Below are 15,975 nucleotides of genomic sequence, written 5' to 3' on the forward strand. Positions count from 1 at the left end.
ATTCCCTGCCCGAGTTGGTGGTGGAGGCAGAGACTCTAAACTCTTTTTAATAAGTACCTGGACCTGCACCTTAAGTGCTCTAAGCTACAGGGCTGTCGACCAGGTGCAGGACGGTGGGATTAGAAAGGGAACCTGGATGTTCTCAGGCTGGCATGGACAAGAAGGACCGAATGGCCTCCTTCTGTGCTGTAACTTTTCTATGATCCTATGAAATATGGGGAAGTGGGACTGCTGTACTCACAACCACCACAAGATGGAGTCTGCTACTCATTTTAATGATGTGGAGATGCCGGCGTTGATCTGGGGTGAGACAAGTAAGGAGTCTTACAACACCAGGTTAAATCCAACAGGTTTGTTTCGAATCACTAGCTTTCGGAGCATTGCTCCTTCCTCAGGTGAATGAAGAGGTGGGTTCCAGAAACATTTATATAGACAAAGTCAAAGATGTAATACGATACTTTGAATGCGAGTCTTTGCAGGTAATGAAGTCTACAGGTCCAGACGGAGCAACTGGAGAGAGGGATAATCACAGGTCCGGGAGTTCTTCCACAGGCCCCAAGAGGCCGACAGTGAACCCAATGAGACAACCAATGAACAGCAGACCAAGAGATCTGCGGTGCGGCAACCAAAGAGGAAAGAGTCGAATTGGACCCCTCCGGAAGGCCACTGCCCTAGACTCAACATATATGCTCAAGCCGTCAGGAGTCGCATCAATGCCAGATTCATCAGCCGCATTCACAAGACAGCCCCGAACGTCACCCAAGCACAACACAATGCCATTCGTGCCCTCAAGACCAACCGCAACATCGTGATCAAACCAGCAGACAAAGGAGGGGCCACCGTCATACTGAACAGAACAGACTACTGCAAAGAAGTGTACCGACAACTCAACAACCAGGAACATTACAGACAGTTACCCGCAGATCCGACCAAGGAATACACCCGCCAACTCAACAGCCTGATCAAGACCTTGGATCCAGATCTTCAGAGCACCCCACATGCTCTCATCCCACGTACTCCCCGCGTTGGAGATCTCTACTGCCTCCCGAAAATACACAAGGCCATCACACCAGGTCGTCCTATTGTATCAGGCAATGGGACCCTGTGTGAGAACCTCTCTGGCTACATCGAGGGCATCTTGAGACCCATCATACAAGGAATGCCCAGCTTCTGTCGTGACACGACGGACTTCCTACAGAAACTCGGCACCCAGTTGAACCAGGAACATTCCTCGTCACAAGGGACGTCTTGGCACTCTACATCAGCATCCCCCATGACGACGGCATTGCTGCAACTGCCTCAGTACTCAACACCAACAACTGCCAATCTCCAGACGCAATTATGCAACTCATTCTGGATCACAACGTCTTCCCCTTCGATAACAAGTTCTTCATCCAGGCACACAGAACAGCCATGGGGACCAAGTTCGCACCTCAATATGCCAACATCTTCATGCACAAGTTTGAACAAGACCTCACCACCCATGTTATACACCAGATACATCGATGACATTTTTTTCCTTTGGACCCACGGTGAAGAATCACTGAAACGACTACACAAGTTCCATCCCACCATCAGACTCACCATGGACTACTCTCCAGAATCAGTTGCATTCTTGGACACACTGATCTCCATCAAGGACGGTCACCTCAGCACTTTGCTTTACCGCAAGCCCACGGATAACCTCACGATGCTCCACCTCTCCAGCTTCCACCCTAAACACATTAAACAAGCCATCCCCTATGGACAAGCCCTCTGTATACACAGGATCTGCTCAGACGAGGAGGAGCATGACAGACATCTTCAGACACTGAAAGATGCCCTCGTACGATCGGCTTATGGCGCTTGACTCATTGATCGACAGTTCCAACTCGCCACAGCAAAAAACCGCACTGACCTCCTCAGAAGACAAACACGGAACACAACCGTCAGAGTACCCTTCGTCGTCCAGTACTCCCCGGAGCAGAGAAACTATAACATCTTCTTCACAGCCTTCAACACGTCATCGATGAAGACAAACATCTTGCCAAGGTCATCCCCACTACTCGCCTTCAAACAACCGCGCAACCACAAACAAACCATTGTTTGCAGCAAACTACCCAGCCTTCAGAACGACGACCACGACACCACACAACCCTGCCAGGGCAATCTCTGCAAGACGTGCCAGATCATCGACATGGGTACCACCATTGCACGTGAGAACACCACCCACCAGGTACGTGGTACATACTCGTGCAACTCAGCCAACATTGTCTGCCTCATATGCTGCAGGAAAGGATGTCCTGAAGCATGGTACATTGGCGAGACCATGCAGACGCTACGACAATGGATGAATGGATATCGCGCGACAATCGCCAGGCAGGAATGTTCCCTTCCAGTCGGGGAACACTTCAGCCTTTGATCTTCGGGTAAGCGTTCTCCAAGGCAGCCTTCAGGACGCGCGACAACGCAGAATCGTCGAGCAGAAACTTATAGCCAAGTTCTGCACACGAGTACAGCCTCAACCGGGACCTTGGATTCATGTCGCATTATACTCACCCCCCACCATCTGGCCTGGGCTTGCAAAATCCTACCAACTGCCCTGGCTTGAGACAATTAACACCTCTTTAACCTGTGATTATCCCTCTCTCCAGTTGCTCGGTTTGGACCTGTAAAGACATAATTGCCTGCAAAGACTCGCATTCAAAGCATCGTATTGCATCTTTGACTTTATCTATATAAATGTTTCTGGAACTCACCTCTTCATTCACCTGAGTGCTCTGAAAGCTAGTGATTCAAAACAAACCTGTTCGACTTTAACCTGATGTTGTAAGACTTCTTACTGTACTCATTGTTAAAGTTAACAGTCTTAAAACCTTTCCATTTGTGAATATATTTTATTGTGCAGACTGTGCCACTAATGCAGGCATGTGGAAAATGAGCCACCTCGGGTTGTAAATCACTCAATAATAATGTATTTTCACACACTACCAACACGTATCCTCTAATTTTCTGATGACATGCAATGAAAGGAGCTCACTGATGCAGCACAAACTGTTGTTGGCGGACTCTATTTATACCTACGTCCTACAGTCGTCGCTAATATTGAGACCGCTCCACAAATTGTGATTGGTTGCCTCTTGTTCTCTCTCCAGAGCTTTTTCACCGAAGGAAACACTAACATAGTGAAGAAATTTAAACTTTATGTGGAGGATTCGTGGAATAAATGTGACATATTGGCCTTGGTGCTGTTCATAGTTGGAGTGACATGCAGGTTAGTATTGGGGTCTCTGCTCGCAGGGTCCTAAATTCCCCCCTCCCCCTCAGAAGCAACATTGGTCTCTGACTGCTTCTGCAACCAGTGGCTGGGACCTGCGGCGGGAATCCAGCCAATTCTAGATGAGCAACGTCTCCAAACTATACCACTGGACTCCAAATTGGCCTCTGGCCAGCTGCAGAGAGCTTTCATCTTTTAAAAATACCCACAGCATTTACTAGGTTATGTGTCTCTTTCAGTTGCATTTTGGATGTGATCAAGGTGAAGTTGGATTCTTCTCGCAAAACCACTGAATGGACAAACATATTTGGCAGACTGCTTACGGATTGTGGTTTCTTGTTCCTGTTTCTGTCAACTGTCATCACAGACTTCAAGTTATAATTCACCTGATACTTTCTACAGCACTCCCCATTATATCTCTAACTTGAAGTATTTGTGGCCGTTAAGGAACAAAATCTGCAGACAATATTTTTGTGATTGTTCGCAACCCTCTTTCTGCTGAACTGTAGCCCTTTGCCAATGCAATTTTGTGATAAATTAACATTTGGGCCTTGCGAAGATACATTCACAGTCCCCCCCCCCCTACCCTGTGTTTTCATGCCTGCTTACTGATGGGTATTTGGGTCTCCTTGTAAGGCTATAAATGGACACTTGCCAGATACAATGTTTTTCATTTCCAGTGTTTGAAAATACCTCTTTTTGACACACTTAAAAACTTTTTTTCTTCATTACTTCCTGTAGCACCATCGATCACACACGAGGCGAGACGTAAAGAACTTCAATCGAGGCTTTATTGAGCAGACTTGTTCAGACTCGTTCCCCAGCAGCTCATTCGCAGAATGCAGCTGCGGGGATTAACCCAGGTTCTTATACCCCGCCTATCTGGGTGGAGCCCAGTAGACGGCGGATCCAATCGGGATCCAGCATCTGTCCTCCAATGGCTCCTCGGCATTCATGGTGTACCGTATTACCCTTAATACATACCGCCACATTCTCCCCTTGTTAAAAAAGAACCCGGCGGGGTGGTGGGTGGTATGGTGGTAGGGGTTTACAGGGTCGGTGCCTTAACCATTGAACTATATACAATCATGCCGCTTTTACTGGGCCCCCGAATTATTCACATTTTACCCGATTTGCAGCGTTAACTATTTATAACAATGCCGCTTTATTGGGCCACTGAATTATATACATCTTAAGTCGATTCGATGAGTCGAGATGGTGCTCTGGTCGCCCTTTCCGATCGTCTCAGCCCGGGTGGTGGTGGTAGTGCTGGCTCGGGTCCGGTCGACTCTGGGAGCATCGCGCTGTCCCCCTCTGTTTCCTTACTCCTGGACGGGCCTGGGAGGAGATCCGATCCCCCTGGGAAGGGGGTGGCTGTGGGGTGCACCGGCGGGAGTGAGGGGGAGGTGATTTGTGTTGGGGGGGGGGGGGGGCGGTGGGGAGCTCCTGCGGGCGCCAGGTCCCGCAGAGAGACCGTGTCCTGTCGGCCGTCTGGGTACGCCACGTAGGCGTACTGCGGGTTTGCGTGGAGTAGGTGTACCTTCTCCACCAGTGAGTCTGATTTGTGCACCCGCACATGTTTCCGGAGCAGGATGGGTCCCGGGGCTGCCAGCCAGGTCGGAAGTGACGTTCCAGAAGCGGACCTCCTAGAGAAGACAGGGAGGCACTCGTGGGGCATTTGGTTAGTGGTGGTATATAGCAGGGAGCGGATAGAAGGGCATCCGGGAGTACTTCCTGCCAGCGGAAAGTTGGGAGACTCCTAGACCGTAGGGCCAGTAGGACGGTCTTCCAGACCGTTCCGTTCTCCCTCTCTACCTGCCCGTTCCCCCGGGCGTTGTAGCTGGTCGTCCTGCTCGAGGCTATGCCCTTACTGAGCAGGAATTGACGCAGCTCGTCACTCATGAAGGAGGACCCCCTGTCGCTATGGATGTAGGCGGGGAAACCGAACAGGGTAAAGGTGGTGCCGAGGTCTTTAATGACCGTGGCCGCGGTCATGTCGGGGCAGGGGATGGCGAAGGGGAAGCGGGAGTATTCGTCAATGACGTTAAGAAAGTACGTGTTGCGATCGGTGGAGGGGAGGGGGCCTTTGAAGTCCAAACCGAGGCGTTCAAAGGGGCGGGAAGCCTTTATCAGGTGCGCTCTATCTGGCCTGAAAAAATGCGGTTTGCATTCTGCGCAGATTTGGCAGTTCCTGGTGACTGTTCGGACGACCTCGACGGAGTAAGGGAGGTTGCGGGCCTTTATGAAGTGGTAGAAACGAGTGACCCCCGGGTGGCAGAGGTCCTCGTGGAGGGCTTGGAGACGGTCCACTTGTGCGTTGGCACAAGTGCCGCGAGATAGGGCATCGGATGGCTCGTTCAGCTTTCCGGGACGGTACAAGATCTCATAATTGTAGGTGGAGAGTTCGATCCTCCACCCCAGGATCTTGTCGTTTTTTATCTTGCCCCGCTGTGCACTATCGAACATGAAGGCTACCGACCGTTGGTCAGTGAGGAGAGTGAATCTCCTACCGGCCAGGTAATGCCCCCAATGTCGCACAGCTTCCACTATGGCTTGGGCCTCCTTTTCTACTGAGGAGTGGCGAATTTCTGAAGCGTGTAGGGTCCGGGAGAAACAGGCCATGGGTCTGCCCGCTTGGTTGAGCGTGGCCGCCAGAGCTACGTCGGACGCGTCGCTCTCGACTTGGAAGGGGAGGGACTCGTCGATGGCGTGCATCGTGGCCTTTGCGATATCCGCTTTGATGCGGCTGAAGGCCTGGCGGGCCTCTGTCGACAGGGGAAAAATAGCGGATGGATTAGTGGGCGGGCCTCATCTGCGTACTGGGGGACCCACTGGGCGTAATAGGAAAAGAAGCCCAGGCAGCGTTTCAGGGCTTTGGTACAGTGGGGGAGAGGGAACTCCATGAGTGGGCGCATGTGTTCGGGGTCGGGGCCTATCACTCCATTACGCACTACGTAGCCAAGGATGGCTAGACGGTCGGTGCTAAACACGCATTTTTCCTCGTTGTAGGTGAGGTTGAGGGCGTTAGCGGTCTGGAGGAATTTTTGGAGGTTGGCGTCGTGGTCCTGCTGGTCGTGGCCGCAGATGGTGACGTGGTCGAGGTACGGGAACGTGGCCTGTAAACCGTGCTGGTCGACCATTTGGTCCATCTCCCGTTGGAAGACCGAGACTCCGTTCGTGACGCCGAATGGAACCCTTAAGAAGTGGTATAGCCGCCCGTCTGCTTCGAAGGTAGTGTACTTGCGGTCACCGGGGTGAATGGGGATCTGGTGGTAGGCGGACTTAAGGTCCACGGTGGAGAAGACCTTGTACTGTGCAATCCGATTGACCATGTCGGATATGCGGGGAAGAGGATACGCATCTAGCTGCGTGTACCTGTTGATGGTCTGACTGTAGTCTATGACCATCCTTTGCTTCTCCCCTGTCTTCACTACTACCACCTGGGCTCACCAGGGACTATTGCTGGCCTGGATTATGCCTTCCTTCAGCAGCCGCTGGACTTCGGACCTGATAAACGTCCAGTCCTGGGTGCTGTACCGTCTGCTCCTAATGGCGACGGGTTTGCAATCCGGGGTGAGGTTCGCAACCAAGGAGGGCGGTTCGACCTCGAGTGTCGCGAGGCCGCAGATAGTCAGTGGGGTTATAGGGCCGCCAAATTTAAATGTTAACCTCTGGAGGTTGCATTGGAAGTCCAAAGCCAGGAGGGTGGGAGCGCAAAGGTGGGGAAGGATATACAGCCGGTAATGTTTGAACTCTCTCCCCTGCACCGTTAGGTTTGCGATGCAGAACCCTTTGATTTCAACGGAGTGGGACCCCGATGACAGGACATTTTTTTGGGTGCTTGGCCGAATTACAAGGGAACAGCGTCTTACCGTGTACGGGTGAATAAAACTCTCCGTGCTCCCCGAGTCGATCAGACACGGCGTCTCGTGCCCGTTCACCAGTTCCTTTGTCATTGTCGTCTGGAGCGTCCAGGGCCGCGACTGGTCGAGGGCCACCGATGCCAAACGTGGTTGGTGTATCAGATCGTTGTCTTCAGGCAGTGTGGAGCCGTCCACGCTGGGGTCCTTGCCTGTCAGCCAAGATGGCGGCGTCCATGGATCGCACGCGGTCGGGGGTGAACAAAATGGCCGCTCCCATGGATCGCACGCGGCACGTGGGTAGGAAGATGGCGGCGCCCGTCCCCCCCTCGTGGTGTCCGGGGTCCAAAATGGCGGCGCCGGTTGCCCGCCCGTGGGTCGCTGGGGGGGTTGAGTCCGTGGTCCCATTTGTTCCCCGGAGATAGCGGCGACCCCACGGGACTGGCACACCGCTGCGTAGTGCCCCTTTTTACCGCAGCTTTTGCAGGTGGCCGAACGGGCCGGGCAGCGCTGGCGGGGGTGTTTTGGCTGCCCGCAAAAATAGCAGCGGGGCCCCCCGGGTGGTCTGGGATTCTGGCTGCGCACGCTTGCGGAGGGGTGGGGGTTGCCGGGGGGGGTCGGTCGCGGCGGGTGTCCATGGAGCCCAAGGGGCTGCAGCGCGGTCGGGGGAATAGGCGCGGGCGTTTTGGGAGGCCACGTCGAGGGAGGCTGCAAGGGCCCGTACCTCTGTGAGTCCGAGAGAGTCTTTCTCTAAAAGTCTCTGGCGAATTTGCGACGATGCCAAACCTGCTACGTAAGCGTCTCTGATCAGGAGGTCCGTATGTTCGTTCGCCGTAACCGCTGGGCAGTTGCAGTTTCGTCCCAGGATCGTTAGAGCATTGAAGAAATCGTCTAACGATTCTCCGTGGATTTGTCGTCTCGTCGCGAGCTGGTAGCGTGCGTAGACCTGGTTGACGGGCTTAATGTAGATCTCCTTCAGCAAGTTGCGCGCCGCTGGGAATTCTTCCGCGTCCTCGATGAGTGAGTAGATTTCGGGACTCACCCTGGAATGCAGGACCTGCATCTTCTGGTCTTCTGTTGGTCTGCCGGGGGCCGTTCGGAGATACCCCTCAAAGCACGCCAGCCAGTGCTTAAACACCGATGTTGCGTTAGCTGCTTGGGGGCCAATTCGCAGGCACTCCGGGGCGATCAGGAGCTCCATATTCCTTTTTAAGTCTGCTCAATAAATTGTAGCACCATCGATCACACACGAGGCGAGACGTAAAGAACTTCAATCGAGGCTTTATTGAGCAGACTTGTTCAGACTCGTTCCCCAGCAGCTCATTCACAGAATGCAGCTGCGGGGATTAACCCAGGTTCTTATACCCCGCCTATCTGGGTGGAGCCCAGTAGGCGGCAGATCCAATCGGGATCCAGCATCTGTCCTCCAATGGCTCCTCGGCATTCATGATGTACCGTATTACCCTTAATACATACCACCACACTTCCTATGACCCGAAACATACGATTGTACATAAAGTAATCTATGGGGCAGTACACCCAATTGAACAGCAAACCTGTTTATTATCAACATGTACAGTGGAAACAATAAGGTTGACCACCATACATTTCTAATCTCTTGGGCGGAGGATGACCGGCGGAACGGTGGTTAACACTGCTGCCTCACAGTGTCAGGGACCTGGATTTGATTCCAGCCTCAGGTGACCGTGTGGAGTTTATACGTTCTCCCCGTGTCTGCGTGGGTTTCCTCTGGATGTTCTGGTTTCCTCCCACAGTCCAAAGATGTGCAGGTTATTTGTGGTTGCAGGGTTAACATAGAACATAGAAAATACAGCACAGAACAGGCCCTTCGGCCCACGATGTTGTGCCGAACCTTTGTCCTAGATTAATCATAGATTATCATTGAATTTACAGTGCAGAAGGAGGCCATTCAGCCCTTTGAGTCTGCACCGGCTCTTGGAAAGAGCACCCTACCCAAACTCAACACCTCCACCCAACACCAAGGGCAATTTGGACATTAAGGGCAATTTATCATTGGCCAGTTCACCTAACCCGCACATCTTTGGACTGTGGGAGGAAACTGGAGCACCCGGAGGAAACCCACGCAGACACGGGGAGGACGTGCAGACTCCGCACAGACAATGACCCAAGCCGGAATCGAACCTGGGACCATGGAGCTGTGAAGCAATTGTGCTATCCACAATGCTACCGTGCTGCCCTTAAGAACAAATAAATCTACACTATATCATTTTACCGTAATCCATGTACGAATCCAATAGATGCTTGAAGGTCCCTAATGTATCCGACTCAACTACTTCCACAGGCAGTGCATTCCATGCCCCCACTACTCTCTGGGTAAAGAACCTACCTCTGATATCCCTCCTATATCTTCCACCTTAAATTTATGTCCCCTTGTAATGGTTTGTTCCACCCGGGGAAAAAGTCTCTGTCTACTCTATCTATTCCCCTAATCATCTTATAAACCTCTATCAAGTCGCCCCTCTTCCTTCTCCGCTCTAATGAGAAAAGGCCTAGCACCCTCAACCTTTCCTCGTAAGACCTACTGTCCATTCCAGGCAACAGGTTAAGGCAGGGAAGTCAGCCTAAGTAGCATGCTCTTTCAGAGGGTCGGCGCAGACTCGATGGGCTGTATGGCCTCCTTCCTCACTGTAGGGATTCTATGGACTAATACTCAAGGCCACAGATTTCAAGCTATTAAATATGAATTGAGTTTATTAAAAAATTAAATAAACAGAAGAACAGGATTTCAGGAGATTATAGTAAAATCATAATTTATTTCTCCTTGCAGCTTTAAATCTAATTTAAAACTAACAATCATTTTAGAATTTGAAAATGTTCATAATTTGCATATGAGGAAAAGCTTCTGTGAAATTGTACCATCACTGTGTATTTCCATTAACACACCTGATTCAGTGGTCTGGCAAGGCAGTAGTTCTCTAAGGAAGTGTTTACAGGTAACAACAGTAATACCCCTTCATTGCTTTCAAGTTTGATCGAAGTATCTTTCATAACGGCAACAGAAGAAATAGATGTGGCTCAAAGCAGGTCCGAGAGTGAAAGACCCATAAATCAGGCTATATTTCACAGGTAACACTGAAGCTGCTTAGGTGCTAATCACTCATCATTCAATACCTTCAAACAGAGCAGTGGAAAACAGGAGGGATTAGTGACGGAAGGGATGATGGTGCAAGGCAAAAGGAGATTGTAAAGAGACAAGTAAAGAAACAAAACACTGTTTTTTGTTTAGAGGAGGTGTAAATGTTAATAGCAGAAGCATGATTTCCTATCATTTAATCTCTCCTCCATTCCCTTTTGCTCTTTCCCTGCTTCCCTGTCTTTTCCCTGCCATTATAATTGCTTAAAACTTGTAACATCTCAAGAAGTCTTTTCAGTTGTGATGAAAGGGCCTCAACCTGAATTGTTGACTCTGTTTTCTCTCCAAAGATGTCCCTTGACCTGAGTTTTCCAACTGCCCATTTATGCCCAGAACATGGGTTGATTCAGCATTTTGATTTGGCTTTCTGAGCAGCCCCACCTTCTTGTCATTGCACTTGGAAATGGCTGTCTCTCTGTCAATTTTAAAGTCAATTGAGACCATCTCTTGGGTTACTCCTTTTCTATTAGTGGCAGAAAAGTGCATCAATGGAAAAGAAAAGCCGATGTCCCGCTGTATTGTGCTAATGCCCAAAACCGATTTCAATCCTGTTGAATTGTTTCTGCATCAAAATGTGCCCTTTCCTTCCGATGTACTCGCTGGAGATTCTGCTCACTGTAATTTCAATGCTTTGAATGGAGGTGGCAAATGGAGTTTACTGCAGAAAAGTGTGAGGTGATTCATTTTGGAAGGAATAACAGGAAGGCTGAGTACTGGGCTAATGGGAAGATTCTTGGCAATGTGGATGAGCAGAGAGATCTCGGTGTCCATGTACATAGATCCCTGAAAGTTGCCACCCAGGTTGAGAGGGCTGTTAAGAAGGCGTACGGTGTGTTAGCTTTTATTGGTAGAGGGATTGAGTTTAGGAGCCATGAGGTCATGTTGCAGCTGTACAACACTCTGGTGCGGCCGCAGTTGGAGTATTGCGTGCAATTCTGGTCGCCGCATTGTAGGAAGGATGTGGAAGCATTGGAAATGGTGCAGAGGAGATTTACCAGAATGTTGCCTGGTATGGAGGGAAGATCTTATGAGGAAAGGCTGAGGGACTTGAGGCTGTTTTCGTTAGAGATAAGAAGGTTAAGAGGTGACTTAATTGAGGTATACAAGATGATCAGAGGATTGGATAGGATGGACAGTGAGAGCCTTTTTCCTCGGATGGTGATGTCTAGCACGAGGGGACATAGCTTTAAATTGAGGGGAGATAGATATAAGACAGATGTCAGAGGTAGGTTCTTTACTCAGAGAGTAGTAAGGGTGTGGAATGCCCTGCCTGCAACAGTAGTGGACTCGCCAAAACTAAGGACATTCAAATGGTCATTGGATAGACATATGGACAATAAGGGAATAGCGTAGATGGGCTTTAGTGTAGATGGGCTTTAGGTCAGCGCAACATCGAGGGCCGAAGGGCCTGTACTGCGCTGTAATGTTCTATGTGTTACAAATCTCCCACATCCAACCACTTTGCTCTGATTCTCTTGACTTTTCCCTGTCTCTCTGTGTTGCTCTTTGGGATATTTTTCCCCAAATTTGTCATGATCTTTCCATTGATATGTATTTGCCCACCATTAACCCTGATGATACTTGCATTATTTTTTGTGTCAATAGATTTGCTGTTTCACTAGTACATGGTGGATTACCAGTTAATTTGAAGTTCAATGATAGTTTCTCATTTTAAGCCACTACTCCACCCACAAAATCAGAAATAAGTTTGGTATCCACTGTACCATAACTGCGATGTTCAGTAAACAATGTAAATTTGTAGCTTAACAGCCTTCTTAAATCCTTTGGTTGTATTTTATAAATCTGGCACAAGTGACAATCTGATATATTCAGTACTATAAGAATAATTGAAGAATCATAAAAAAATTTAAAAGGGCATGAATATCCTTGGCTTCCTGGCCCATTTAATTCATCAGTACATTAACCTGATTTGTTGTAAATTAAACTCAAAAGCAAATATTAACCTTTCTCGCCTCATCCATCTTGAACAGCCTTTTGGCGAGCTGAAAATGAATTTGCCTGGTTCACCAATGCAAACAGGAGTAATTTATCCATATCTTTTCATATTGTGTCCTCACCCTGTATTAATTGTTGAGCCTTTATTTAATCTGAGTTTGTTTTTCTCAGTGGTGATGTGCTCCTTTTCTTTTACAGAATGTTGTCGGTCACATATAATGCAGGCCGCACAACTCTGTGCCTGGATTTCATGGTGTTTGCCCTGAGATTGATTCACATTTTTGCCATCAATAAACAGTTGGGACCAAAGATCATCATTGTGGAACGAATGGTGGGTGTCAGTGACCATGACAGCACATTATACAACCAGGATTAGTATCACAACACAAAATCATCTTTTCCTTTTCATTGACATTTATAAGGATGGTACTTAGTGATGTCAGAGTGCTCAAGCAGAGCTCCTATAAGTGCAGTGTATAAAATGTGCTACAATACCATCCAGATCAGGAAAGGCCCAAACTTGATTCCTGCTCAAGGCTCAACTAAGTGACCTCAGCTGGAGTAGCTCCATAAAATGGCCTCCAGACCCCTGGTCCGGCAGAGGGAAAACAAAATAGAAAAGTGATAGAGAAATCAAGGGTCAGAATCAAACAGGAAAAAAATGATAAGGAATGTTACAAAGGTAAGCCTCAAAGCTTTGTGCCTTAATGTACGGAGCATTCTCAAAAAAGTGGATGAATTAATCACACAAATAGATGTAAATGGGTATGATGTAGCTGGGATTATGGAGACATGGATGGGAACTGACAATCCAGGGGTATTTCGTATTTAGCATGGACAGGAAAAAAGGAAAGGTGGGGTTGCAGTGCTGGTTAAAGAGGAAATTAACACAATAGTGAGGAAGGATATTAGGTCTGACGATGTGAAATATGGAAATTAGAGATGCATGCAATAAAGGAACATCTGATATTATGGGTAAAATTAATCTGCATTAGGATTGGCTAAATCAAATTAGTAACAATACTGTAGAGGGGGAATTCCTGGAGTCCCTACGGGATAGTTTTGTGAACTGATACGTTGAGGAGCCAAGTTTCACAGTAACTTCATTGCAGTGTTATAATAATAATCATCATTATTGCCACAAGTAGGCTTACACTGCAATGAAGTTACTGTGAAAAGCCCCTAGTCGCCACATTCTCATGCCTTTTCAGGTACACAGAGGGAGAATTCAGAATATTCAAATTACCTAACAGCACATCTTTCGGGACTAGTGGGAGGAAACCGGAGCACCCAGAGGAAACCCATGCAGACACAGGGAGAATGTGCAGACTCCGCACAGACAGTGACCCAGCTGGGAATCGGACCTGGGACCCTGGTGCTGTGAAGCCACAGTGCTAACCACTGTGCTGTGTTAATGTAGGCCTACTTGTGACAATAAAGATTACAACTATAACTAGAGAACAGGCCATCCTAGATTGGATATTGTGTAATGAGAAAGAAATAATTGGCAATTAGTTGAGGTCCCTTGGGGATAAGCGGCCATAACGTGATAGATTTCTGCATCAAGGTGAAGATTGACATAGCTGATTCTGAGACTATGGTCCTGAATCTTAATAACTACGATGGTATGAGGTGCAAGTTGGCTACAATGGATTGGGAAACATTACTTAAAGGGAGACTCTGTATCGGCAATGGCAAACATTCAAGGAACACATGGGTGAACTACAATAACTGTTCATTCCGGTGAGGTGCAAAAATGTAAATGGAAAGTTGGCCAAACCATGGCTTATTAGGAAAATTAGAGATAATATATCCAAGATGGAGGCATACAAATTGGCCAAAAGAGACAGCAGACCTGAGCGTTGGGAACAGTTTAGAATTCAGCAAAGGAGAACAAAGATTAAAAGGGGGAAAATAGAGTACGAGAGTAAGCTTGCGGGGAACATACAAACTGACTGTAAACCTTATAATAATAATAATCTTTATTATTGGCACAAGTAGGCTTACATTAACACTGCAACGATGTTACTGTGAAAATCCCCTAGTCGCCACACTCCGGCACCTATTCGGGTTCACTGAGGAAGAATTCAGAATGTCCAAATTACCTAACAGCACGTCTTTTGGGACTTGTGGGAGGTAACCGGAGCACCCAGAAGAATCCCTCGCAGACATGGGGAGAGCGTGCGGACTCCACACAGACAGTGATCCAAGGGAGTCGAACCTGGGACGTTGCTGCAGTGAAGCAACGGTGCTAACCACTGTGCTTCTGTGCCGCCTATGCCCTCTGGTCCTATACTCTCCCATGAGGGGAAACATCCTCCCAACATTTACTGTTTTAATCCCCTAAGAACCTTATATGTTTCAATCATATCACCCCTCATTCTTCTGAACTCCACGGAGTACACACCCAACCTGTTTAATCTTTCCAGAGTCAATGGGTGTTTCACAAAAAGCATTCTGAAATAAAATTTGACACCATGCCAAATAAGGAGGTATTAGGACAAATGACCCTAAGCTTCGTCAAAGAGGTTGGTTTTAAAGAGATTGTAAAGGAGGAAAGAAAGGTGGAGAGATTTAGAGAAGGAATTCCAGAGCTTAGGGCCTGGGCAGCTGAAAACATGGCCGCTGATGGTAGAGCGATTAAAATCAGGGATGCACACAAGGCCAGAGTCAGGATTGCGAAGAGAACATGAAGGGTTATTGGGCTTGAGGAGGTTGCAGAGTTAGAGAACGGTAAAGCCACGCAGGAATTTGAAAACAATGAGTATTTTAAGAGCAAGGTATTGTTTAACCAGCATTCATTGTAGGTCAGTGAGCACAGGGGAAATCTGCCTCCTCTTTGGATGCCCTTTCAGCCTTTTGCGTCTCGCAGAGCGATCGCCAGGGGTTCAATTGACAGGACAAACGGGAACAAGGATAGTGGGCATCCATGCCTTGTGAGGGCAGCACGGTGGCGCAGTGGGTTAGCCCTGCTGCCTCACAGCGCCCAGGTCCCATGTTCGATCCCGGCTCTGGGTCACTGTCCGTGTGGAGTTTGCACATTCTCCCAGTGTTTGCGTGGGTTTCACCCCCACAACCCAAAGATGTGCAGAGTAGGTGGATTGGCCACACTAAATTGCCCCTTAATTGGAAAAAATTAATTGGGTACTCTAAATTTAATTTTTTTTTAAAAAATCCCTGCCTTGTGCCTCTGTGCAGCAGGAAGTATTCAGAGCTGTTGGTGTTGGTCCAAATGCTTGCCTTGGGGGCGTTGTACAAGAGTTTCACCCATGAGATGAACTCCGTCCCTAGCCCAAATCGCTCCAGAACCTCAACAAGGTACTTCCATTCGACTCTGTCAACGGCCTTTTCTGCATTCAGGGAGACGATCACCTCGGGTGTTCTCTCCCTGGATGGGTCATTATTACATTCAGCAGGTGCCTGATGTTTGCAGTTAGCTGCCTTCCGTTTACAAAGTCCGTCTGGTCCTCTGCGGCCACTTCTGGTACGCAGTTCTCCAGTCTCTTGGTCAGGACATTGCGAGTATCTTCGCATCCACATTGAGCAGCGAAATGGGTCTGTATGATTCGCATTCCATCGGGTCTTTATCTTTTTCGGGTATCGGCGATATCGTGGTCTGTGGTAGCGGAGGAGGCAGGGCACCCTTCACTGGCGAGTCTGCAAACATGTCCCATAGGTGTGGGGCCAGGGCTGATGCGGATTTTTTATAGAAGTCCACCGGGAACCCA

General features: G+C 48.7%; 1 protein-coding gene across 1 annotated transcript in view; it reads left to right on the plus strand.

Moving 5' to 3' along the window:
* trpm5 (transient receptor potential cation channel, subfamily M, member 5) overlaps positions 1 to 15,975 on the plus strand; it is a 183,793-nt gene that overhangs the window by 128,800 nt on the left and 39,018 nt on the right. The window contains exons 18-19 of the mRNA XM_072518897.1: positions 3,135 to 3,253; positions 12,446 to 12,578. Of these exons, the coding sequence (XP_072374998.1) occupies positions 3,135 to 3,253; positions 12,446 to 12,578 (252 nt within the window). The remainder of the gene's footprint in view (positions 1 to 3,134; positions 3,254 to 12,445; positions 12,579 to 15,975) is intronic.

The sequence above is a fragment of the Scyliorhinus torazame genome, chromosome 10, assembly GCF_047496885.1.
Source record: "Scyliorhinus torazame isolate Kashiwa2021f chromosome 10, sScyTor2.1, whole genome shotgun sequence".
In the NCBI taxonomy this organism is placed as follows: Eukaryota; Metazoa; Chordata; class Chondrichthyes; order Carcharhiniformes; family Scyliorhinidae; genus Scyliorhinus; species Scyliorhinus torazame.